The sequence below is a fragment of the Xenopus laevis genome, chromosome 1L (genome assembly GCF_017654675.1).
Source record: "Xenopus laevis strain J_2021 chromosome 1L, Xenopus_laevis_v10.1, whole genome shotgun sequence".
Taxonomy (NCBI): domain Eukaryota; kingdom Metazoa; phylum Chordata; class Amphibia; order Anura; family Pipidae; genus Xenopus; species Xenopus laevis.
In genome coordinates this window covers 153,112,321-153,138,831 of record NC_054371.1, presented here as the reverse complement: position 1 = coordinate 153,138,831, position 26,511 = coordinate 153,112,321, and the positions used below count along the sequence as shown (strand labels likewise).

The 26,511-nt window shown below is 36.9% G+C and overlaps 2 protein-coding genes and 2 gene segments (V, D, J or C); all 4 read left to right on the top strand.

The window, feature by feature from the left end:
* The first annotated feature begins 5,150 nt into the window (after positions 1-5,150).
* Positions 5,151-5,667, top strand: LOC121400909. The segment is given in 2 exon segments: positions 5,151-5,277; positions 5,360-5,667. Coding segments are annotated over 2 exon segments (435 nt in total).
* A 2,792-nt stretch (positions 5,668-8,459) lies between these two features.
* tra.L (T cell receptor alpha locus L homeolog) lies at positions 8,460-9,337 on the top strand. Its single transcript, XM_018259759.2, has 2 exons — positions 8,460-8,535; positions 8,812-9,337. The coding sequence occupies exons 1-2, from the start codon at positions 8,490-8,492 to the stop codon at positions 9,129-9,131; spliced, it is 366 nt and encodes a 121-aa protein (XP_018115248.1). The 5' UTR covers positions 8,460-8,489; the 3' UTR covers positions 9,132-9,337.
* A 5,394-nt stretch (positions 9,338-14,731) lies between these two features.
* The window catches only part of trac.L (T cell receptor alpha constant L homeolog), an 87,619-nt gene continuing 75,839 nt past the window's right edge, over positions 14,732-26,511 (top strand). The window contains 3 exon segments of the mRNA XM_041565362.1: positions 14,732-14,829; positions 14,927-15,035; positions 16,528-16,814. Coding sequence (XP_041421296.1) covers positions 14,936-15,035; positions 16,528-16,814 — 387 coding nt within the window. The 5' untranslated portion in view covers positions 14,732-14,829; positions 14,927-14,935.
* Positions 19,559-20,648, top strand: LOC121394431. The segment is given in 2 exon segments: positions 19,559-20,098; positions 20,178-20,648. Coding segments are annotated over 2 exon segments (405 nt in total).

The following is a 26,511-nucleotide window of genomic DNA, read 5'->3' as shown; positions in this document are numbered from 1 at the left end:
TTAAAGATGCACCCCTTGCTAAAATAAAAATTTACCTTTTTTTTTACCAACAATTCAACATTTTTACTCAGTGTTCCATCTTAATTATATAGTAACTAAACACTGCACCGGATTAGTCAATACAAGTTTACTCCCATTGGGTAAATCTGGCTCAGGTTGCAGAGACATCAATGTGCATACAAAATAAAAAACAGCATGCGATTTGTGCAAATAGATCATGGGATTACCATGTAGTCAAGTCTTGTGTAAAGGTCAGTCTCTTGCACTTCTCCTTGCTCTGTGTTTTTCAAATCAGGCACAACCAGCATATTGGCACACAGTGCAAGTATTGATGAGCAAAAAGCAAGTGAAAGTGCTCTAAAGAATGGCATTTTGATTGGTGCAATTCTTTGGCATTTTTTGTGCCAAGTGCTTTGACTTGGATATAAATGAGCCCTTCAGACATTTAAAGGAAGGTGCCAAGATGCCTGTTTTCCACATAATATATATATATATATATATATATATATATATATATATATATATATATATATATATATATATATATATATATATATATATTATAGATAAACAATATCATACAATATTATAAAATTGTTTATAGAATAGAACATGATTTGGAGAACTATGGTGTTCATCAAGCATCTATGTTAAATCTGTCTTCCAGGCAGTTAACTTTACCCAAAACCAACCCTTTCCAGGATTTTCCATAGTAATGGCACAATTGCTGTAGGTTGCTATGGGTTAGTACATTGGGGTAAATTTGCCCAGAGTTAGTGTTCAGATCCCATGGTTAAGGGTAACTATCTAACTTCTCAGAGTGAAACAGCAAATGAAGGTATGTATAAAACAAAGGCACAATTACAAATTAAGTGTAACGTGCAAAGTGAATTTTCAGAAGCAAATCATATATTTTTTCCCCACAAAATTCAATGTACTTCCCAGAATTCCTGCACACAGTGTTGCGTCTGCTGCAATTGTGTGAAATGCACTGTTGTGAATGTGTGTCTTTTTGTGAATCACACTCAATTGCAACTAGTATCTTCAATGTAGATAATGTCACAGCAAAAGTCTGACACAGTTATTGGCACAACCTGCAGTGGGAACTCTGGAATTGGCGCTATGTAAAAGATGAAGGAAGCTCATGTATTCCTAGGATCAATATGGACACAATGTTAAATGTGCGAATTTGACACGATGTTCAGTCACATTTTTTTCACTTCACACTTTAGTAAATTGTAAAGAGAAATATCCTTTTCGTTTAAGGTTTATGTAATGCCTAATTCTGCCCACAGGAGAGCAGGATACAACTAAAGGAAATGTAGCATGGGTTTATAGTGATTCACTATTGCACTCTACTACAAAATAAAAAGAGAATCCCTATTTTAAAAGGGAAAACTTGTATTCAAGTGATCTGGGTTATCAAATCATTTGAAAATTCAGGGATACAACTAGAATTCAACATGCATATATTAGAGGTGTCAGTGAATTTTTAAGTGATCTGGTAACCCTACTCTGTGAATTATTGTGAATCCATTTTATCAAGGGTTGGTTTAGGAGATTGACTTGCATGACTCAGACCTACCTGTTAATGGATTTGTTGTGGGCCAGCCTGTGAATCTTTAATCATGTATTTATCATTAGTCCACAAGCACCTTTATTGGTCAATCCCCAAGGTTAATGGGTCCTCTCAAAGTGGCCAAGAACATGGCACCCTCTGTTTTAACTCTCTTAAAGTTTTAAGAGAGTCAATAGTTATAACACTTAGGGGGTTATTTATTAAAGGTCGAGTTGTGTTTTCTCTAAAAATATGAGTTTTTCTAAGGTATTTATTACATTTTTTGGGGGGGAAAAACCTCTAATTTTCTAGATTTATTATGCCCTGAAGCTGTTAAAAGCCAGAATCTGAAAATATTCCACTTAAAACCTGTCAAGGTCATGTAGAAGTGAATGGCAGGGGTCCCTTCAACCATTTGAAAAAGTTTTTTGCCTTCATGTTTTTTTAATTTTTTTTACAGTGGTCAAAAACTCGATAAAATCAAGGTATTCTAGGTGTTTTAGCCTATGAACTCAATAAATTTGAGGTATTCAAGTTTTTTCCCCAATTGCATTCAATTGAGTTTTTTCATTTGGGTTTTTTTCATAAATAAGCAAACATTCGAGATGTGAGTTTTTTAGAGGTAGAAAAAACCTCACACGTCACAAACCTCACCTCTGATAAATAACCCCCTTAGTTTATCAATTAACCACATCCCACCAGGCATAATGTATGGGGAAGGGACCATCAAGAATAAGACCCCAACCACAGCTGCAAGGATGCTTAGGAGACAACCATGCATTTACATTGTTTCAATTAATTATTAATTAAGTACGGTCTTTTCACCAAATTTGCAGTTCTTATATCATTCTTAATGCTTTCAATTGTTGTCTATTTTGCAAATTGTACAGTTTGCAAAATAGACAACACTTAACCAAATATAGCTTTGGATGATATTCTGCATCATCTCTGTAGAATGTGTAATATGAAGTACGGTAGAAAAAAAAATTCCATTGTTCCAAAATTATTATAGCTCTGCCAGAATATTTTGTCTATTAGAGTTATTTTGTCTATTAGATTATTTTGTCTATTAGAGTAAACAAATGACAAATGTGTGACTATATCATCACGTGACTGTTCTACATGCTGAGAGAGGAAACAGCTTATATGGGCTCAGTACAGGGGCTGCACTCACTACTCACTGTGACATGATGTCTCCTACTGCTCCTCTCCTCTTGGCTTTAGCTTCTCTTTTTGGTGAGACATTTACTCCACAAAAAGGTTTTTTTCAGTTCTGTTTCTGTGCTCAAAAGTAAACATATTTATTTTATTTCCTTTCCCTAACAGGCAGGAGTTATGGACAGTCTGCTACACAATTTGAAACTCACAGTTCTGTGCTCCAAGGGGAAAGTGTGCAGTTAAACTGTACATATAAGACAGCTGGCACTCCAAATCTTTTCTGGTATGTCCAGTATCTACATAAATCTCCAGAAATGTTGACCTATAATTACGCAAAAGAAGGAAAGCGAGGATTTACTGCTAAAGTAGAAAACTCTGATACCTACAACCTACATAAGGAAGCTGCAGAACTGAGTGACTCTGGGATGTATTTCTGTGCTGTGAGTGACACAGTGACTTACTCAGAGCTCATACCTGTAACATAACTCCAGAATCATCTGTGACATTGACTGACAATGGTAGAATCCTTTAAATAAGCAAAGAGCTGAAAAAGTCATATCTCTAATTCTTACCTAATCTGAGCAATGAGCAGAATTAGAAGAAGAAGATTTATTTAATGATACATAGGGCCAGATTAAATTTGATGAAAAAAGTTTATTTCCTAATTCAATTCCAGATTTTCCCATAGAGCCACATGCAATTAAATTAAAAAAAAAAAACTTATCTCACTGTTTATTACATGAAAACTCTATTGAGGTCTATGAGAAAACTGGAAATGAATTAGGAAAGTTCTTGTCTCCTCAAATTGAATCTCGCCCTTAGGTCTTCACATAAAAAACCGTAAAAGAATGTTTTTTCATAGATTTGAATCAGGCCCATAATTTACCCTTGTGCAAACTATTGAAATTAGAGCAAATTCAGTAAAACCTAGGACAGCAAGCGCTAATATATTATTTTGTCTATGTCAGATATAAGAATATTTCAATCTAAATGCAAACATAAAATTGTGATATAACATTGTATCTAAAAATAAATGTTCAATAAATAAAAATAAAATAGTTTTCAGCATGAGCAAAAACAAAATTCATGCTGAAAATACACACTGTGCATTGCTTATTTCTTAGTTATTTTATTATAAAACAGCAACAAAGCATTATTTTGCTTTTGCACTCACTATCTTACATTTATTAACTGAGTTTAACTGGAGACAATGAGCTCTGTTGGCACAACCTCCTCCATTCACCCATTGTCGTGACTGTTTTGTCTTACAAAAAGCACAAATGACACTGGATAAAGCACAGAAGTACAGTAAGGGCTTTAGTTTCCCTTGAATTGTTTAAGGGAGCTTGGGTCCCAGTTAAAACACCGGGATTGTGTTTATGTGTATAGACAATAATTATACATTCAGATCTAAATACTATGTTGTGATGTTGCAGTAATAATGTAATATCACAAAATATCCACAAGAGAGCATCTCAAACACTTTAGACAAACTTCAGATATATGTTTGTACTGCAATTCTACTTTCATATGGCACATTTATTAAATAAACAGGTACGATGAGACACTATAGATGCTGTAAAACTACAACTCCCGTCATACATTTACATTTACTCACATTTAGACAGTTGATGCCCAGTTTTGCACTACAGAACCAAAAGTTGTCTGTATTTGAGCATAAGGATAATCTAACTCTGCTATAGACCATGGAATCTTCAAGGTGTTTACATCATGAATTGGAAATTCCTCCAATGGCATGGGACATGAGATAAATTTGCAGCAGAATCACAGATCAGTTTCTCAGTTCATTTATATAATAATAAAATGAATATAATAATTTGCGGCATTGTTAAGTCCCTGAAATGAATACTGTCCTTTGATGAATTATGAAAAGTAGGTGCCTGTGCTTTTTTAATGAGTTATTATTATTTTTATCATAATCATGAACAGTTATGAAACTGAAACCAATAAGGACCAGTTCTGTGCAGGCTAGAGTCAAACTTACTTTACTTTCCATTTCCATTCCGAGCAAGTATATAATGTACATAAATTATACATCAATTTTTCCCTAGTGCGCAGACTGTCCTCACCATTTCCCTGGAGCTGAAACTCAAGAGATCCCAGCCCCATAGTACCCTATCACAACCCAAGAGGTGCTACAGATGAAGCCACTTGGATTTGTGAGTTAAATGCGTCATGACTCAGAGTTAATTGAAGAAACTGTGTTATCTAAAGTTATCTTAACTCATTTAATGCATTTAACCTTTTCATTAGCATACCAAAGCACCATTGTTCACAATGGTGAATGCTTTAATTAGATGGGATGTTGTGACACAGTTTTCTGTGTTAAATGAGATAAATGGGATATCTGTGTTTAGTTATTCTGTGTCAAACAGACAAACCAAAGTGGCTGCATCTGTACATACAGGATCACATGACTGTTCTACATGCTGAGAGAGGAAACAGCTTATATGGGCTCAGTACAGAGGCTGCACTCACTACTCACTGTGACATGATGTCTCCTACTGCTCCTCTCCTCTTGGCTTTAGCTTCTCTGTTTGGTGAGTGACTGAGTTTTCCCCCAAAGTAAATTATTGTACAAGCCCCCATCTGCATTTATTTATTTTAATTTCTTTATTGCAGCTGGCTCTTATGGACAGACCATTCAGCAACCACTCAGCCAAGTGTCTGTGTTACAGGGGGAATATGTACAGCTCAACTGCACACACTCTGGGGCTATTTATCTTTACTGGTATGTCCAGTATCCTAATAAAGCTCTGGAATTGCTGTTTAATAATTTGGGGCAAAAGTCAAATGGGGAATTTACAGTGAATGTGGAAAAGAAAGACTTCCATCTCAGCAAAGGAGAAGCCAAAGTGACTGACTCTGCCGTGTATTTCTGTGCTGCAAGTGACACAGTTCTACAGTCAGACCTGACACTTGTCACATAACTCCATCTCTGATTCTCAGTGTCACAAACCCCAACAAACAAAAGCCAAATTGACTGTTAAGCTTCACTGACATTGTAAATGTTATTTTCTATTGCTAATCCTATTCACGACCTTTGCCTGTGCATCTTCCATTCAGACTTCCACTATTCTATACTGTATGTTCACTAGGATAATGGAGCTTTTGCAAGCACATATTAGATATGAGATGATGTGAAATTACAAGCCTTCAAATTGCAACTTAACTACATAAATTCAAAAAAATAAATAAAGACTTCCAGTATTCCAGTATTACTGTTTACATTATAGTAAAAGTGGATTTAATCCAGTATCTCCCAATCTGTCTTTTCTTTTGTCTGTTTTTTTTGTTTAAGCATTAATGCGCTCTATTTTCCCTTGTTATTCACTTAACATCTCAGAATTGTTTCCTTCTTCCCAGATGTTTTCTTTCCAACTTCCAAATGTTTCTTTTCACTGATCCATCTTTTCTTGCTGTCTATACTGCAAAAAAAATTAGGCATCAACAATGGCCCTTATCTACATTACACATATTAACATAAATCATCATACAATGGGGCAAATTCACTAAAGGATGAATATTCACCTTCTCCGCATCACTTAGCGCCACTTAATCAGATTTAAATTCGCAGTGCATGCGCTAATTCACTAAAATGCGAAGTTGTGTCACGGCAGCCATACACTGGCAACATTTCGGTAGCTTTAATTTGTCAGCACAAGCAGTTCATGGAACTTTCGCTAACATTTGTTTCTGCTGAGCGAAACTTTGTTAATACACTTGCGCTTAGGTCAATTTGAATAGTGTGGGGTACAAATAGGTCATATAAATGTCTTTATTAGAGATGTTGGTGCAAATGCTTGAAGTGCCCACTTCTTATAAATGTTCAAGGAAGCAAAATAAAGACAAATGAGATCTCCTAATGCCCTAGACATGAGCCCACCCTAAAAAAAAGTGGCATGCCCCTCAAATAGTAAAAAAGGTTAAAACAAAAATTTTTAATAGTTACAACTTTTAATGACAATCCTGCTTAAAAACTTAAAAATGTTTTTGTTTATAATTTTTATGACTTTTCAGCATACAGGATATGATGTCACTGACCTAAGATTGAGGAAGATGTAGCTTAATCTTATAAGGTCTAAGGTGGTGAAGGAAACCCTGGCAAAAGTGGTAACGTTCTGTTAAATTCGCACTTTAATGAATTTGTGGAGTAACGATTGTTTGCCAGAGCGAAAATGCACCAGGTGAAAGGGGGCAAAACTGAATTAGCAATGGTCTCTTTCGCTATCGAATTGTCCTCTACACCTGTTAGTAAATAAATTATAAACAACTACCAGAAGTCATATCAGGCTACTGTATCAGTATTGCACTCACAGGGAACTTGTATTGGACAGGCAGCCAGTGGCACATTGTGATTATGTGCCAACTATTGTAAAGAAGCTTTAAAGTGCAATGCTTGTGACATGGGGTAATCCTGTTCTTAAAGGATGAGCACAAAAAATAAATTAAAGGCCTGGAGCACCCACATGCAAAACATTTTCGCTTTTGTCATTAGGAATTATTTACACTATAGCTTTTGTTAAAAGACCAAGATGCTCCATCCAGTGGCGGCATCTTCAACTATGAAAATATAAATCATAAAATTGCATTATTTTTAACTTGAAGAAGAAAAATGAATGACATTGTACTATGCAATATTATTTCAATGTTAAACTATATCAATATTGCTCAAAGCGATCAATATATATTGCATGTACTTGTTGGCATCTGTTATCTAGGATGTTAAATAACCCCATGTCATTAGGGTGATAATCATAGACTAGGTTCCAATGTGAATCAGAGACTGGATGATGAATAGGAGAGGGACTGAACAGAAACATAAGTAATATAAAAGTAACAACAAGAATAAAACTGTAGCCTCACAGAGTGAGTTTTTGTTGCTGGGGTCAGTGACTTCCAACAACCAGCATTTTGAAATGAAAGCTGAATCAAGGCAGATGAGGAAATCAAATCGTTATGAAACTAAATAATGAATGTCATTTGAAAGCTTGGTAAGGATAGGACATTCTATAAAATACTGAAAGTTGCAGTTCAATCAACTATAATGCAAAATTTCCTCGGGTGTTATAAGGACTGGAACTACTGGCTAGCATTTGTCCAAAACATGAATTTTAACAATAATCCATTTATACTCTAGTGTTGTATATAACCTTTATATCTGCTTGACTATGTATCCTATTCACTACCAACCTCAACTGTATTAGTGTCTTTAAATGCAAGCCCTTTATTGATCTGCACGTTTACTTTTCTTGTCTTTCTTCCACCTTTCCTTCTTTCCTTTTCTCCTTCAATGGAATATCCGCTACTGTTATTATTACAAATAAAGAAAAAACAACTAAATACTGAAAGTTAACTCAACTAAAAAAATAAAATGTGTTCAACTGGAAATCTTTCTATTGCTCATTCTCCTGAGTTTTCTGTAATTCTTGAGTTGCATTACTGTTAAAGTCTACACAAGGTCTACCTTGTGCAATCATTTGTGCAATCATTTTCTTGTGTGAGAAAATCTAAGTGACACTATACACTTTCCAGAAAGTGTGCTTGTATGATTTAGCTGCAGAGCTTCTAAAACTGTCCTAAATAATGTGAGTGTTTGTAAACATATAACAAGTTTTAAAAGGCTTCTCAGGCGGATGGTGTCCCAATCTCTCAGGAAGTGGCACATGATAAAACACAAGCACATCACTTCTTAAACTATTCTGTTCTTGAACCAGAGACATTGTGGTTGCAGAAGGCAGAAAGAGCAGTCATGTTTTACTTCTTCGTAATTCTCTTGCTTTGGGTGTCCCTAATAGGTGTGTAATAACACTCATTATTAATGAGATCACTTTTGAGTAGAAGATGAATGCTGTGCTCAATGTTCCCACCTGATATACTCTCAACTATTTTGTTTAAATTCTTTTTCAGGTCTGTAGAGCATATATATATATATATATATATATATATATATATATATATATATATATATATATATATATATATAACATACAGTCCATACAGTTTCAGTTACAGATAATACTCATCAGTAAATGTCGTACTTCTAATTCCTGCCTGTGCCATTTTATTTGCAGGTACAAACCATGGACAGTCTGTTGAGCAGACACAGCAGCCTCAATCCATCCTGCAAGGAACATCTGTGTATCTGGAATGTACATACAAAATTTCCACCTCTGCTAATGTTTTCTGGTATGTTCAGTATCCCGGCCAAGCACCAGAGATGCTCCTAAGCAGTTTACTAAATGAAGAAAAAAAAGGATTTTCAGCTGAGCACAAGAAAAGTGAAACATCTTTCCATCTGAAAAAAGACAAAGCTGAACTGCAAGACTCCGGGGTGTATTTCTGTGCTGTCAGTGACACAGTGACTCAGGGACAGAGCCCACCTGTCACATAACTCTGAGCTCATCTCCTGTACTGTTCTGCTGCTTTGTTATAGTAACTTCAGTGTAATCACATTTGCATTCTTTATGAATTTTATAAATACTTCAGGACTACTCTGTGTGCATTCAGTTTTACCTGTAATGTACTGTATAATTTAAGGTTACCATCCCGCAGAGAAAAGAAAGTCAGTGCAAAAAAAAAAAAAAAGAAAAGCCCATTGACTTTAATACATTTGGGGGCACATTTACTTAGGGTCGAATATCGACTGCCGAAGGTAAATCCTTCGACTTTGAATATCGAAGTCGAAGGATTTACCGCAATTAGTTCTTTCAAAAAACTTTCAAAACTTTCAAAATTCAAAGTATTTTTTCCTCTATTGCTTCACTCGAGCTAAGTAAATGTGCCCCTTGGTGTGAGAGAAAATTGTTGCTCGTGTAAAAAATTGCCACGCAGAAAAACATTTGTCACCTATTGACTTCAATAGTTTTTGGGAATTTTTCAGCAGTTTTGCAAATCTTTCGGCGAAGCAAAACGGGCCAGTATTCCATTAAAAGTCATGATGCTACATTATTTTCCCAGCAGTCCAATGTTTGCCTCAGAGTTTCTTAATCCTGTGGCCAAACACAGATGTCAATAAAGTATTTCGATTAAGCACATTCCTATTGTAATTAAAGTGGCATTTTAAACTAGGATTATAACTTGGCATTGCCATTGGAGAGTAATAAATCAACTGGACTTGCTGTATTTGTCTGCTTTCCTTGAAGATGTTTCACTAGCCATCCGACTGACTTTCTCAATTCTGAAAATTCAATTGAGAAAGCCAGTCCAATCACTAATGAAATGTCATCAAGAAAAAAGAAAAATACAGCAAATTCAGTTGATTTGACTTATAACTATAGATGTACCATGACCTGGAAGAACATTCACAGACAAGAGCAGAATAGATCAAATGGAAGCATAGACTTTACCATGCTGGCATGATGATACCTATGGGTGCCACCTGGCCGGTATTTTACCAGTATATCTAGTAAGACACCTACCAAGGCTATGGCCCACTTAGAGGAGAACTAAAGCTTAACTAAAGAAGTAGCTAGAAATGGTGTACATAATATTTCGGGCTTCTGTACCAGCCCAAGGCAACCACAAGCCTTTAGCAGATCTGTGCCTCTGAAGATGCCCCAGTAGCTCCCCATCTTCTTTTCTGCTGATTCACTGCACATGCTCTGTGCTGCTGTCACTTACTGAGCTTAGGGACTGACTCACAATATACAGTACACATAGAATATATATGTCACAATATAAGGCTTATAAGTAATTACTACAGATACTTACTACATAGCTTAGAAACCAGTGCAACTAGCATCAGAATTAAATAATCAGCCCTGTAGCATCAGTTTATATTACAGGCCAAACTCATTTTCTGCTTAATCATTTTCAACGACCCCTAATCTTAACTTCTCAACAGCTGCTCAGAGCATGTGACCCCCTGTGACAAGTTTGAAGTTCTGGATCATTGCTGCTATTGACAAGCTGAAACTTTAAGCTGGTGCAATAAGTTCAGTATATGAAATATGGCATTTTTAGCCATATTCATTTTTGGGATTTAGTTATCCTTTAAGATCCTGGTTCACCCCAATTTCACCCTCTCTCTTCCCCAATCTCTATATATAATCTGCCCTAGACCTGTCTATTGACCTGACCCTTTATGCCATGGCACAACCTGTATTTTGTATGACACATTTCTCAGCAGCATCTGTTGAATTTCAGCAACTATAGTACAGGTATAGGATGCCTTATCCGGAAACCCGATATCCAGAAAGCTCCGAATTACGGAATGGCTGTCTTCGATGGACTCCATTTTATCTAAATAATCCAAATTTTTAAAAATGATTTCCTTTTTCTCTGTAATAATAAAACAGTAGCTTGTACTTGATCCCAACTAAGATATAATTAATCCTTATTGGAAGCAAATCCAGCCTATTGGGTTTATTTAATGTTTAAACAAATTTCTAGTAGACTTAAGGCATGAAGACCCAAATTACGGAAAGATCCATTATCCAGAAAACCCCAGGTCCCGAGCATTCTGCATAACAGGTCCCATACCTGTACCAATTATATCAGCTGCCTTTCATATAACACATGCATCATGTATCAATTAAAGCTTAGAATGCCCATGGTTTAGAATGTTTTTGACTGTTCCATAAAAGGATGGGTTAATCTAAAGAAACAGTAAGGGGCTACTGGCCCTACAGCATATTGTTCAAACAAAACATTAGCTCAAACTACTATTGCTAATGACATATCTGTGAACGTATGACTAATTGAGAGTGTGGGTGACAATATGTGTGTTTGTCAGTACTCCCAGAACTATCAGAGGGGGGTCAGCTGGTTGATGAAAACAAAATAAAAGCGCAAATTCTGAATTCATATTTTTCATCTGTCTACACAAATGAGGAACCAGTAAGTGAAGGTTTCCTTCTTAACAGTCCCAATTCTAGTAATACAACTAATGATAAATGGTTCACACATGAAGAAATTCAAAAGAGACTAGAACATGTTAAGATTAACAAAGGTCCAGGGCCAGATGGTATTCATCCCAGGGTAATTAGTGAGCTTAGCTCTGTGATTGCCAAACCTCTTTACTCAATATTTCAGGATTCATTGAGATCTGGCATAGTGCCGAGAGACTGGAGAATTGCTAATGTGGTGCCTCTATTCTAAAAAGGATCCCGTTCTCAGCCTCAAAACTATAGGCCAGTTAGTCTGACGTCAGTGGTAGGAAAGCTTTTCGAAGGGTTAATAAAGGATAAGATACTGGACTTCATAGCAAATCATAATACTATGAGTTTGTGCCAGCATGGTTTTATGCATAATAGATCTTGCCAGACTAACTTAATTTCTTTTTATGAGAATGTAAGTAGAGACCTCCATTCTGGGATGGCAGTGGATGTGATTTACTTAGACTTTGCTAAAGCATTTGATACAGTGCCACACAAAAGGTTACTGTTTAAATTAAGGAATGTTGGCCTGGAACATAGTATTTGTACCTGGATAGAGAACTGGCTAAAAGATAGACTACAAAGAGTGGTGGTAAATGGAACATTTTCTAATTGGACCAGTGTTGTTAGTGGAGTACCACAGGGCTCTGTACTAGGTCCCTTGCTTTTCAACTTGTTTATTAATGACCTGGAGGTGGGCATTGAAAGTACGGTTTCTATTTTTGCAGATGATACTAAATTGTGCAGAACTATAGGTTCCATGCAGGATGCTGCCACTTTGCAAAGTGATTTGTCTAAACTGGAAAACTGGGCAACAAACTGGAAAATGAGGTTCAATGTTGATAAATGCGAGGTTATGCACTTTGGCAAAAATAATATAAATGCAAGTTATACACTAAATGGCAGTGTGTTGGGAGTTTCCTTAAATGAGAAGGATCTAGGGGTCTTTGTAGATAACACGTTGTCTAATTCTGGGCAGTGTCATTCTGTGGCTACTAAAGCAAATAAAGTTCTGTCTTGCATAAAAAAGGGCATTAACTCTAGGGATGAAAACATAATTATGCCTCTTTATAGGTCCCTGGTAAGGCCTCATCTGGAGTATGCAGTGCAGTTTTGGACTCCAGTCCTTAAGAGGGATATAAATGAGCTGGAGAGAGTGCAGAGACGTGCAACGAAATTGGTTAGAGGGACGGAAGACTTAAATTATGAGGGTAGACTGTCAAGGTTGGGGTTGTTTTCTCTGGAAAAAAGGCTCTTGCGAGGGGACATGATTACACTTTACAAGTACATTAGAGGACATTATAGACAAATAGCAGGGGACCTTTTTACCCATAAAGAGGATCACCGTACCAGAGGCCACCCCTTTAGACTAGAAGAAAAGAACTTTCATTTGAAGCAACGCAGGGGGTTCTTCACAGTCAGGACAGTGAGGTTGTGGAATGCACTGCCGGGTGATGTTGTGATGGCTGATTCAGTTAATGCCTTTAAGAATGGCTTGGATGATTTTTTGGACAGACATAATATCAAAGGCTATTGTGATACTAAGCTCTATAGTTAGTATAGGTATGGGTATATAGAATTTAATTAAAAGTAGGGAGGGGTGTATGTATGGATGCTGGGTTTTCATTTGGAGGGGTTGAACTTGATGGACTTTGTCTTTTTTCAACCCAATTTAACTATGTAACTATGTAACTGGTTATTTACACAGTTTTTTTACACAGTGGATTTGCTCTGTTGCTAGTGTGCAGCATATAACAAACCAGCAGATCCCATAGTTAATGCATCTCCTTAATTTTAAGTCTGTGCTCTAGGTCTATTGAAAAACTAGCAATACCCCTGCCTATGACAGAATTATCAGAATGGGTGAATTGAGGTACAAGGGGTGGTACAGAGGTGAAAGGATTGATAAACCTGTATTAGCCAAATGATGCTGAATAAAACTATGTACAGAGGTTAGCCTTTCAAGTTCCCCTTTAGAGGTTCAAATGAGTTTGGTTTCCAATGAAAACACAGTGGTTGTGTGCATGGCTACATCTTACAAATTTAGATCTATAAGGTATGTTGTCAATTTGATAAAATTACTGTAATACCTCAAAACATCCACAAGAGAGCAGCTCATACTCATTAGATGCAGATATTTGATGGTATTTTGTGAACAGGTTTGCAGTGCAATTCTACTTTCACGTGACAAGTTTATTACATGAAGGGGCACCATATGACACTTAAGAAGCGGTAGAGAACTACAACTTGCATTTACGTCTCACCTTTTAGGCAGTTGATGGGCATTTTGCACCTCCACAGTATCAAAAGTTGTCTGTATTTGAGTTGTCATAAGTATAATGTAAATCGATTATAGCCTATACTACGCTACTACCTCTACTTTAGCCTATAGACTTGAAATCTCTGAAAGAGTCCTTACATGCTTGTAAGTAGGTGCCTATTCTTCATATTGGCTATAACAATATTAATCTGTTCACACAAGAGCAGTCACTCAATGACAGAGTCTGCTAGTAAATTCTGACATAATTCCGATAAATAAAACCAATAAGATCTACTTCTGTGCAAACAAGAGACCTTGGTTGTTAATACCCTCAGTCCACAAGCCTGCATTGCACAAAATGACTAATAAATCCATATTTTCTTATCTTACAGTTGATAAATGATCAACTGTGCATCCAATGAAAGTTCATGTAGCAATACTTCTTTCCTTTATAATATTATTTTTGCATGGCGCTCAGGTACAGTCTGCTTGTTATACAGTCTCCACTTATGCAGGAATAGATTAGGCAGAGTTCTTTTATGTGAAATTTAGAGATGAGTTTTATAATGGCTTTCCTATTTTTAAGCCCTATTAATAACATTGGCAGCAAGAATAGTTTTTTTTTGTTTAGGTTTTTTCACATGGTTTCTGTTTGCCTCAAGTTGTTCAAGCCTTTCTTGTTTTTTGGCCACTCCTCTATTAGCATCTAAATCTTTTCAAGCTAAATTGCCTCCATAATTGGGTGTACAGACTACCCTCACTATTTCTCCCTGCCCCATAGTTTGGGAATAAGTGCCCTAACATAGCCCTTGAGGTGCAACAACCTGGATCACATGACTGTTCTACATGCTGAGAGAGGAAACAGCTTATATGGGCTCAGTACAGGGGAAGTGCTCACTGTGACATGATGTCTCCTACTGCTCCTCTCCTCTTGGCATTAGCTTCTCTGTTTGGTGAGTGACTGAGTTTTCCACCAACATAAATTATTGTACAAGCCCCCTGTCTGCATTTATTATTGCATATATATATTTTTTTATTTCTGTATTGCAGCTGGCTCTTATGGACAGAATGTTCAGCAACCCGTCACCCATCTTTCAGTACTACAGGGGGAATATGTACAGCTCAACTGCACACACTCTGGGGCTGATTATCTTTATTGGTATGTCCAGTATCCTAATAAACCTCTGGAATTGCTGGTTAATAATTTGGGACAAAAGTCTAATGGAGAATTTACAGTGAAAATTGAAAAGAAAGATTTCCATCTCTGTAAAGGAGAAGCCAAAGTGACAGACTCTGCCGTGTATTTCTGTGCTGCAAGTGACACAGTTCTACAGTCAGACCTGACACTTGTCACATAACTCCCCCGATTCTGACCTGAAACTGACAATTCTATCTGATTCTCAGTGTCACTGACCCCAACAAACAAAAGCCAAACTGACTGTGAAACAATAAAAACAAAGAGGATTTACCCACAGATATGATATAGTGCACTTTGGTTGTCATCACAACTTGCCAGCAAAGAAATAAACCCTGAGTTATTTTTATTACAGTCCAAGCTTGCTACATCAGTGAACCATGGGTACCTGGGTCTGACTCAAAATACTGTAATATATAATTATGTAGGTACTCACTGTTAATTATCTTACCATTCATTATATAAGTCTTGATTATAACAATGACGGGTGTTCAATACCCATTTAAAGCAAATAACACAGTAAACACTACTGCAAAGATGTTAGATACTGAAGAATGCCCTCTAAATCTCTTGACTAAAACAATGGGGGGGGGGAGAACAAAAAATTCTAATGCTGAAGGTAACGTTAAGAGCAAACTTTCAATTTTATTTTAGAAGCGTTCAATGGTGTAAGGGGAGGTATATTATGGGAGCTGCTGCATCAGGTAAAAACAGCCCCTGGAGCATCCACATGACTAAAAATCTTAGTTACTGTCACACACTTGAAAATAGAACAAGTAGAGGAACATTCAATAACATTTTTCCACAAAAAAATCAAGAACTACTCTGTTTATAAATCTCTCCATTGGGCTAAAAGATTAGCTGGTGTTTTTGCCACCAGCAGAAAAAATGGCAATAATGTCTTATTCCACTCTGAATATTAATTTATATGAATGCCATCCAGTCACTACCCACAGGGGAATTCATCCCTAAAATGCTCAAATGTGCATTAGGTGAAGAGCTTTGAAAACTGCAAATAAGAAGTATAAAAGCTAGTTAGACTTTTTAAAAGGCTTTTCAGACTGATGGCATCCCAGTCTCTCAGGAAGTGGCATGTGATAAAAGAAAAGTGCACCTATTTAACTACTTGCTTGAACAGGAGACATTGTGGTTACAGAAGGCAGAAAGAGCAGTCATGTTTTCATTCTTCATAATTCTCTTGCTTTGGGTATCCCTAATAGGTGTGTAATAGCCCTCAATATTAATGATTTGAGGAAAAGATGAATGTTATTCTCAGAGCAACCATTTGATATACTGTATTTTATTTATTTTGTTCAGTATTTCAGGCTTGTAGAGCAACTAATATTAACTGCGGTACAGAACATTCATTTCATATAGTTTCTGGTATAAATCATAGTCATCAGTAAACACAATGCTTCGGATTCCTGCCTTTAGGACATTGTCATTGTATTTGCAGGTACAAACCATGGACAGTCTGTTGAGCAGACACATCAGCCTCAATCCATCCTGCAAGGAACATCTGTGTATCTGGAATGTACATACAAAATTTCTGGCTCTGCAAATGTTTTCTGGTATGTTCAGTATCCCAGACAAGCTCCAGAGATGCTCCTAAGCAGCGTGTTAAATGAAGAAAACAAAGGCTTTTCAGCTGAGCACAAGAGAAGTGAAACATCTTTCCATCTGAAAAAAGACAAAGCTGAACTGCAAGACTCCGGGGTGTATTTCTGTGGTGTCAGTGACACAGTGACTAAGGGATGGAGCCCACCTGTCACATAACTCTCAGGCTGAGCTCTTCATCTCCTGTACGGTTCTGCTGCTTCATGTGCAATTGCATTTCCATTTTTAACGATATTTATAAAAACTGTATTTCAGGGGTACTCTATATTGTATTATTGCAGCCATTCATTTAAAATGAAAAAACAAATAAGGCTTCAAAAGTATTTTAGAAATTGTTTGTTTTTCTTACTATGGCAGCCTCCTTGGCTGCCATAGTAAGAAAATATCTGTAACCATAAAACCATAAAATATCTGTAACCATATTTTGTATCTGATGCTGAACCATATAAAAGATTAGCGAGATACTGTAATAGGCAAAATAGCAATGCTTCTTCAGTATTTAAATGGCACAATACCGTGTTTTTCCCCAGCAGTCCAATGTTTTCTCATCTCTAGAATTTGTTCATGTAAGTTTTGGAGTCATTTATTGCAAATTTAGGCCAGAAAAGCCACAGCATCTAAAAGCTTGCAAGTTCATGTTCAAGTCAGTGGAAGCATCCTAGCAAAATTTAAGAGATTTTTACAATTCAAGTTTTTGAAGTTTTTAACCATTCCTTGAGTTTATAGACTCATTGAAAATGATGAGTATAATGCAAATGGCTTTGTTCATTTTTTTTTTAATAACCAAGCACACATTCCAGTTTAAGTATTTGAGTTAATTTAGGATGAAAAAAATTCACAAATTGAATTTAGATAAATAGGCCTCCTTATATATAGACTAAGTATTTTCTGTGTTATTACCCAGCACCCTGTGCTTTGAGCAAGACTTCAGTATGTCACACATCCCAAGTACCCTCGAATTGCATAGTATAATATTCCTGTAGAATCCCTTATGGTTTTCTCCTTTTTCTAGATAGCATTGCCACCTGGCTGATAATTGACAGCCTAGCCTGTAATTCACCAGCTAAAGCCGGTGCCAGTATTACAGATTTACTGGCAATGTAACTGCTGGTAAATTTGTAATCATTGATGTTTTCCTCTACTCCCTAATGTATATTGGTGTTAAACCCTGTCTTCCAATCCTGCTTCTACAGCTTTCTTTCCCTCATACTCCCCTAATCCTCCCATTTACCTTCCGCCTGACATCACAGAACCTCCCATTCTCCACCCTGTGACATCAGCAACCCGCACCAATGATATTGGTGCCTTTCCACTGCAGGCCAGTAAGAAAATAAAGTAAAGAGGGCAACCCTACTTATAGTTAGGCCAGTACACTTTTAAAAGGAAATGTAGAATTTGCAGTGCTGACAATGACTCATAATAATCTGCTGGGGGTTTATATTTGGGTTTACAGGAGCAGCTCCAAATTCAAGTCCGCAAATTCCTAATCACATATCTTTCTACTTCTACCATGACTTTTTCTTGTCTTGCTTAATTATCCCTGTGTATATCTACTCCATCCCTCTCCATTCACTCTCTCCATGTATGTTGTTTAATTCCCCATTAGTTTCTCAATCCCTCTTTCTTTGCTCAATTTCATCCCCTTCTGCATCCACTTTTTTGTTTCTTCTCATCTATATTTTTCTCCATTTACCTCCCCCTCTTTGTATCTACTCCCTAGTCATCTACATCTTCTGCTTTCCTCTTTTGTAGCCTGGAAGAAAGGATTCATACAGTTCCTGGCCACAATGGAACAAAAAAAAACATTTTGTTAAACAGGAAATTATGAAATGGTTTTTTAGAGGTTTACAAATAAATGTAATGCATGATAGTTCCCACATGGGAGCAGCATCAAACCAGGAAATTGATTTGTAAAATAAATATGTAGCAAAATAATTATCTAATAGAAGATATCTGACATTTCTACACATACTGTATATATGACAGGCCATCAAAATATGGGATGAAAACAATACTGAGCCACCATTAGAAAGTGAAAAATGTACAGTACAACGTACAGTACAAATGTTACATTGTTATTCTTTTGTATATTACTAATGGAATTATTGGGAAGTTATTACCCTTCTCCTAAAAGCCTATCATGTGCCATGTAGCCTATGACTCTTTTTTCTAAAAAGGGGACATTTACAAATAAAAATGCACTTGTGCAAAACACAAAACAGTTAACATGTATATTTACAGACAATGCAACACTTCCCAGAATTCCTTCATAAATATGCACAGCAATCAGGCAAATTAAATGGAAGACTGACAGTAAATTGCACCAGCAAGTTAGGACAAGAAGGGACAGCATGCAGGTGGGACATGTAATATATTTACATGTAATATAATTACAAGTCCCTCCCATGCATGATTCAACTGGTACATAATTGAACCTTATAGGCTAATGGTTTCCAAACTGTAGGACGAGTCCCTCTGGTGGGCTTGAAGCAGTGGCTAGGGGCTCATTCTGAAGGTCATGTTAGTGAGAGGTCTGGGACATTTGCTCTCGTAGATATGCCTGAAAGCCCAGCTTTAAGTCAGTTAGGATGACATTTGAGGTTGTTATATATTTTCTGTTCTATATATTTAAGAGGGTACCAGGACAAAGGTTGGGCCTTCAAGTGGGGCTTGAACTTTCGTTTGACTGCTATAGGTACAGATATGGGATCGGTTATCTGGAAACTCATTATCCAGAAAGCTCTGAATTATGGAAAGGCCATGTCCCTCAGACTCCATTTTATCCAAATGGAAAGGATTCGGTTCAGTATTCAGCCAAATATTTTCGCAAAGGATTCAAGGATTTGGTGCATCCCTACTAACAATCGAGTATGAGCCCACATGAGTTCTGATTTCTGCCAACTTGGCAAAACTTAGTGACAATAACAATTAATGGAATCAAAGACCACCACTTTCACTTTTTTGGTTGGGATGTACAGATTAGGGCACACAGAAGACTATTGCATTGAGACTATTGAGATCACCCCATTTTTATCACAAAACAGAATAAATCAGTGAATGAAAATGTGAATCCCTTAGTAAATCTAGCATGTGACACTCAGCAAAATGAAACATTGCTTCTACTTATATAACTTATTGTGTCGAACTGTGATTTGAATCCAGTTACATGATGATGTGCCAATAGCCAGTAGAATATTTAAATAGATAATCAGGACATAAGGCAAAATATAACCATATTTAAAACAAAGTTTGTCAGTTCCCTCCTGAGTATAAAAGGCCATGTGACTGTCTTACATCCTGAGGGAGGAAATTACAGTATATGTGCCTGGTAGAGGAGACAGCACCCACTAATCCCTATGACATGATGCCTTGTACTGCTCCACTCTTTCTAGCTTTAGCTTCTGTCTTCGGTGAGTGATTTACTTATATATCATTATTCTTTCTTGTCTGCATGTGTATCATCATTCCCTTCTGATTTCTATATTGCAGCCAGGGGTTATGGGCAAACTGTCCAACAACCTCTCAGCCAGCAGTCAGTGCTTCAGGGGATGGAAGTACAGCTGAACTGCACATACTCCAGTGCTGACTTTCTTTTCTGGTATGTTCAGTATCCCGGCCAAGCTCCAGAGATGCTCCTAAGCAGTTTACTTAATGAAGAAAAAAAAGGATTTTCAGCTGAGCACAAGAAAAGTGAAACATCTTTCCATCTGAAAAAAGACAAAGCTGAACTGCAAGACTCCGGGGTGTATTTCTGTGCCGCCAGTGACACAGTGACTCAGGGACAGAGCCCACCTGTCACATAACTCTGAGCTCATCTCCTGTACTGTTCTGCTGCTTTGTTATAGTAACTTTAGTTAAACCATTGTGTGTGCATTCCGTTTCATCTGTAATGTATAGTTTTACTTTAAAGGGGTGGTTCACCTTTAAGTTAACTTTTAGTATGTTATAGAATGACTAATTCTTTTCAATTGGTCCTCATTTTTATAGTTTTTGAATTATTTGCCTTCTTCTTCTGACTCTTTCCAGCTTTCAAAATAGGGGTCACTGACTCCATCTAAAAATAAATACCCTCTAAGGCAATACTTTTATGGGCAGATTTATCAAAGGTCGAATTTCAAATTTATGTAATTTTTTTAATCTAATAAAATTGAACATACTCACATCTCAAATGGACGGGGTACGGAACTCCTTGGATTAAAGCCAGTTGGGAATTAATATCACAACCGGTGGGAATAAAGGAAACTCAAATGGGAGGTTATTTAAGAAAAAATTCAAACGTCTAATATTCAATTGAATTGTCCCAACCTGAAAATTGGAATCAAATTTGAATCGAATTTTCCCTCTGAAAAAAAATTGGATATCAGGAAGGCAATTAACATATTCAAATGAGCCAGCGGACATCTGCCATTGACTTGTAAATTAACTTGCCAGATTTAAGGTGGCAAATATTCGAAATTAGAACTGTTTCCATGGTCAAGGTGTGATAAATTTTACATTCGAATTGGGGGATTAAAATTTTAATGTGTGAATTTTGACACAAAAAAAAAAAATTATTATTTGACCCTTAATAAATCTGTTCCTTATTGTTATTGCTACTTTGTGGTATTCTTCATTCTATTAAAGCCCTCTCCTATTCATATTCCCGTCTCTTATTCAAATCAATGCATGGTTGCTAGGGTAATTTGGACCCAAGCAACTGGATTGCTGAAATTGCAAACTGAAGAGCTGCTGAATAAAAAGATAAATAACTAAAAAACCACAAATAATAAAAAACCAATTGCAAATTGTTTCAGAATATCACTCTCTACATCATACTAAAAGTTAATTCAAAGATGAACAACCCCTTTAAGGTAGCCATTCATTTAAATAATTTTCCAGATCAAACTCTAATTGAAAGTGTTTTAAGCATTGCTTATTATGTTTTCCCTCTATTCCAGTCTTTTTGGATATAATAACCTGCAGATTCCAATGACTTTACATTGCATGTGGTGTTGAGCCAGATAAATGTTCATGTAGATGTTAGGCAAAATAGCATTGCTACTACAGTATTAAAGCAAATGATATGATGCCACATTTCTTTCCTAGCAGTCCATGGTTTTCTAACAGTTTCTTATTCTTGTGGCTATACTCAGATGGTGATAGATATGCCTTAATTATTTATGAAATGTATGTGTACTAGAATGTGCTTGTTGCAGACACCTTAAATAAAAAAGTAACAGAGGGCTCAATAACCCTGTTCTCACAACCAACTCCAGCCATCTTTAGATGAAAGTATTGGAGCCAGAAAATCCACAACTGAAACCCATCTGACAGCAACACAAGTGGCAAGGTTCTTTTCCTCTACTGTTTGAAATCATGTCTACATCAAGTATGTCAAAGTCAAGCCCATATAAGCCTTAGGAATAGGAAAATGAGGGAGCATAGCCATGTGCAGGTTTTCCTAAAACTTTGGGGCCCTCCTGAAATACGAGGTATTTCATATTTTATAACAGTTTAGGTTGGAAATAATAAGCACATTTTGTGAAGAATTGAGAACTCAGAAGATTGGTCATTTGCTCTATTAGATACACCATATTAAAGGGGACCTGTCACCCCAAAAAAATATTCTAAATCCTATTTTATCACATTAGTCAAACAAAATGAACTTTAATTACACTATATAAATTATTTGAATTGTGTTTCCTTCACTATGGGAACTCATAATTATAGCAAGCAGGCAGGAGCCATTTTGTGGACACTGTTATTAAGACAAGTCTTGCATCATCTCAGAATCTTGTTTGTGCACCAGAATGGGGGACCTGATGTCCATCCCCATGCCCTGGCTACACAATTAAACAGTGAAGATAACTGGGGAAATGTATGGAGAGCAATAATATCTAGTAAGTGCTGAATATCAAGAGAAAATAATTTTCTGTCCCGCCTCTATGCCTAAGGCATAGAGATGGGGCAGAAAATATTTGATTGACAGCTGAGATGTTTAAATTAGCTTACAACAGCTATGAATGCTTTAATAAAAAATAAAAATTGGATTTCAGGTTTAATTTGAAAAGGAATTTTATTATACAGCTTTCTGTGTCTGGGTGGCAGGTCCACTTTAAAAGTCAGTTAGGGTGAAAAGATATTTGTTGTTCTATATATTCTTAAAAACTATGCACTAATAATTTTGTAGTTAAAAATAGGCATATTGTGTCACCCCTTTTCCTTTTGCCTAAGGACCCTGGTGTCAGTGGTTGGACTCCGACCCGTGTTGTCAACATGTCACGTGTGGGTTCCTAGGAGCTTGGGGGTGACGTCAACAGCCTTCCCCTTTTTGTTGTTATCCGACTTCCTCAGAGGCTCAAACTATAATGCGCACCTTCCAATCCTTTTACAAGTCCTGGTTGCCTAGGCGACGCACCCCTTCTACATTCTACGCTTCCTCTTTGTACTCACTAGTATATGAGGGCTCATTTACAAGTGCAAGAGCAGTGTGACAGGGACAGATTCACTCGTCACTAGCCATAGGTTATAATCTTACAGAATGCACAACGTGCTGAGTTTATGTTTGTTTTAGTCATTTATTTTTAAGATGATTACATTTTCTATTATTGTGATACCAATGAATCATTATAAGTAAATAAATGCACTTGTGAAATCTTTAAATCAGTAAGTGGAAAGTAATATTAAACATTTCCCTGCTAGCGTTTTACCTGAATAAGTACACATTAGGGAAAAAAAAGATGCCGGGCAACACATTTTTCCAGCAGTGCAACCTTAAACCCAGAAACATACAGTATGTGATATCTTGTTGTCAGGCTATTTTGGTATACAGGTATGAGATGCCTTATCCAGAAACTCATTAACCAGAAATCTCCAAATTTCTTGAAGGCCATCAGCCCATACATCCCATTTATTTTTAAATTTTTTTTAAAAACGATTTCCTATAATAATAATAATGATATAACAGTACTTTGTACTTGATTGTTATTAAGCTGCATAAATTCATATCGGTGACAAAAAAAATCTTACTGGGTTTATTTAATGTTTACATCATTTTTATGTTTTGGAGATCCCAAATACAGAAAGATCCCTTATCAGGAAGATCCAAGTCCCAAGCATTCTAGATAACTGATCCCATACTATTTAATATTTTATATAACTTAGCGTGTTCTGTATTTAGGAAGTATATGGCCACAAGAGGGAGCATTGGTGCTTTTGGGTGCATGTATGTTCCACTCTATAGTCTGTTGTAAGTGAGCATGCTGTATCCCTATGACTCTCTTGTACAAAGAAGCAGTTACAAAGGTGAAACCTAAAAATATCATTGTAGACAATCCTGAGCATTTTTAATGACCAGAATAATAGTGAATAGCAACATGGAAGGTAAAGGATGACATGTGAATGCTCAATGTTGTGAATACAAAGTAGCAGTACTTCACCTTATAGGATGAGTACGGCAAATGTATGATATTTGAGTTTGCATCCAAAAAAACTGCTTTTGCATAGGCAAAAACTCAAATTTCTATATTTTTTAAGTCACTGATAAAGTAGCTAATGTGTTCAAGCAAGCTGAAGCAGATGAAACCTATGTATTTTAGTAAAATGCTGAAGTGGTCACCCTACCCCCTCCTGAACCACATAACTGCAGCCAATGCACTAATATGAGCAATATAAACTAAGAAATGAAAATGCAGACATTTCATTTGCATGCCTTCATTTGTTTGCTATGTACAACAAGTTTTGTGCTGTAAGTTCCACTTTCAGTTTATTTTTAGGGTGTTGCTTTCCTTAAAGGCAAGACTTTCACGCCTACACGTGTAAGCAAGTAGCCCTGCCTGTACTGTATGTGTGTATTGCATCAAGGGCAGTAAGCAGGCTCCTCACCAAACTCAGCACACAAGTCTTCTTTTTCAGAGATGCATCTGTGGCCTTGTGCACTCATTTGTACTGTTTTGGGTAAGAACAAAGGATTTGTAGGTATAGCGGAGATATACATTATTTCACTTTTTACTGTAAGAAACATAATATGTTCTTAGTATGTTTTTTTAGCTTGTATGATTTATGCATTGTATTGGCAATCTGCTTTCTAATAGTTATTTTACTTCCAGGGTTTTCCAAGGCTGATAAAGTCTCCCAGCATCCCTTTGTGTCAGTTCAGTATGGGGAAAAGGTCACTTTAAACTGCACATATGAAACAACAAGTAACAACGCATACCTTCACTGGTATATCCAACAACCAGGAGTGAGACCTCACTTTATCCTACTCAGGAATCAGTTTAGCATGCAAGATGATGAACCTGGAGGGAAGTATTCCTCAAAACTGAATAAAGAGAGCAAATTCATTGAGCTGAAGATCTCTGGTGTCAGTGTGTCTGACTCTGGGCTGTATTATTGTGCTGTGAGTGCCACAGTGTCTCTCTCTGCTGCCTCCTCTGTACAAGAAACACTGACTCTGTCCATGGTGCTGCTAAATTATATAATAATATGAATGTCAAATGACAGTCCCCTGTGGGGCAATGTTGGTAATGGGTATAATTGTACATTATCATGCACACATGTGGTAACACATTTAGGCACTATCAACTCAATCATCAGACACAAAAGCAACTGTGTTGCCTAGCAACATAGTGATGAGTTTCAATGAAAAAAATCACACATATGCAAAATTTCAACTTTCTCCTGGAAAAACAAAAAGCATGCAGAATTAATATTAATGACATTGCGATTTTGTCTGCTCTCTATCCATTGGGGAAAAAGTAATTGTTTTTGTAGTAACAAAACACATGGAGAACACATGATGTCACCATGAGCTTTTTCACTGAAAACCTCAGGAGATAACAGATGGGGAAGTTTAAAGGAGAAGGAAACCCTGTAGAAAAAACCCTGTACCCCCCACCCCACATAGAGCCCCATCCCCCCAGGCTAACTGCCCCCCTCCCGGAGAAATGTCCCATACTTTATACTTACCCCTCATCGCAAATTCTGGCAGCAGACTTAATGGCATCCATCCATCTTCCGGGTCCTTAATAAGCTGATTTGGAGATCACATGTGCAGTTGGAGCAGTTTGCTGGTTTTCAACAACTGCACATGCGCCGAAATTGATGGAGATTGAAGATCTCCCATTCAGCTTACTGAGGACCCAGTTGATGGATGCCGTAATGTCCCCTGCCAGAATCTGCAACGAGGGGTAAGTATAAAGTATGTGGCATTTCCCCGGGGGCAGTGAGTCTGGGGGGAGAAGGGAAGGGGGGTCTATGTGGGGTGGGTTTTCTTTTTTTACAGGGTTTCTTTCTCCTTTAAGAGTTGATTTGAGAATCAGGGAATAGTGGTGATTGAGCTTTACCCAGGATGGTTGTTTGCTCTGGGGATGAGGGTCAAGAGACAAAGCATCTGTAATCCTCCACCTGCTTGTCTAGTATTTGAGGATTATTTTATACTTACATTGCACACAAAAAAAATACTATCAATGTTTAATGTTAGTTCCATTGATCTATTCAGGTAGGCGTTATCTGTTAAACTGTGAAGGTGTGATGCAGTCGTTATGGTGCCATTGTGACCAGATCTCAATTTCACACCTCTTTGAGTTTCAGACAAAATCTACCTGACTAGTTCAATGGAACCATTGTGATAGGATTAAAGGGGTTGTTAATGTGATAGCACTGTATAATGAATCGCATAGGGGGGTAATATATGTAGCTACACACAGTAGCCCATGGGGAAGTATTAATAATAACACGGAAGGGGTCACGTAACTGATGTATATACAAGGGCTGTGGAAACTATGGTGGGGAACTCCCTCAGCCTCTATACGTACTACTGACTATAGGAGGATGTAATGTATTG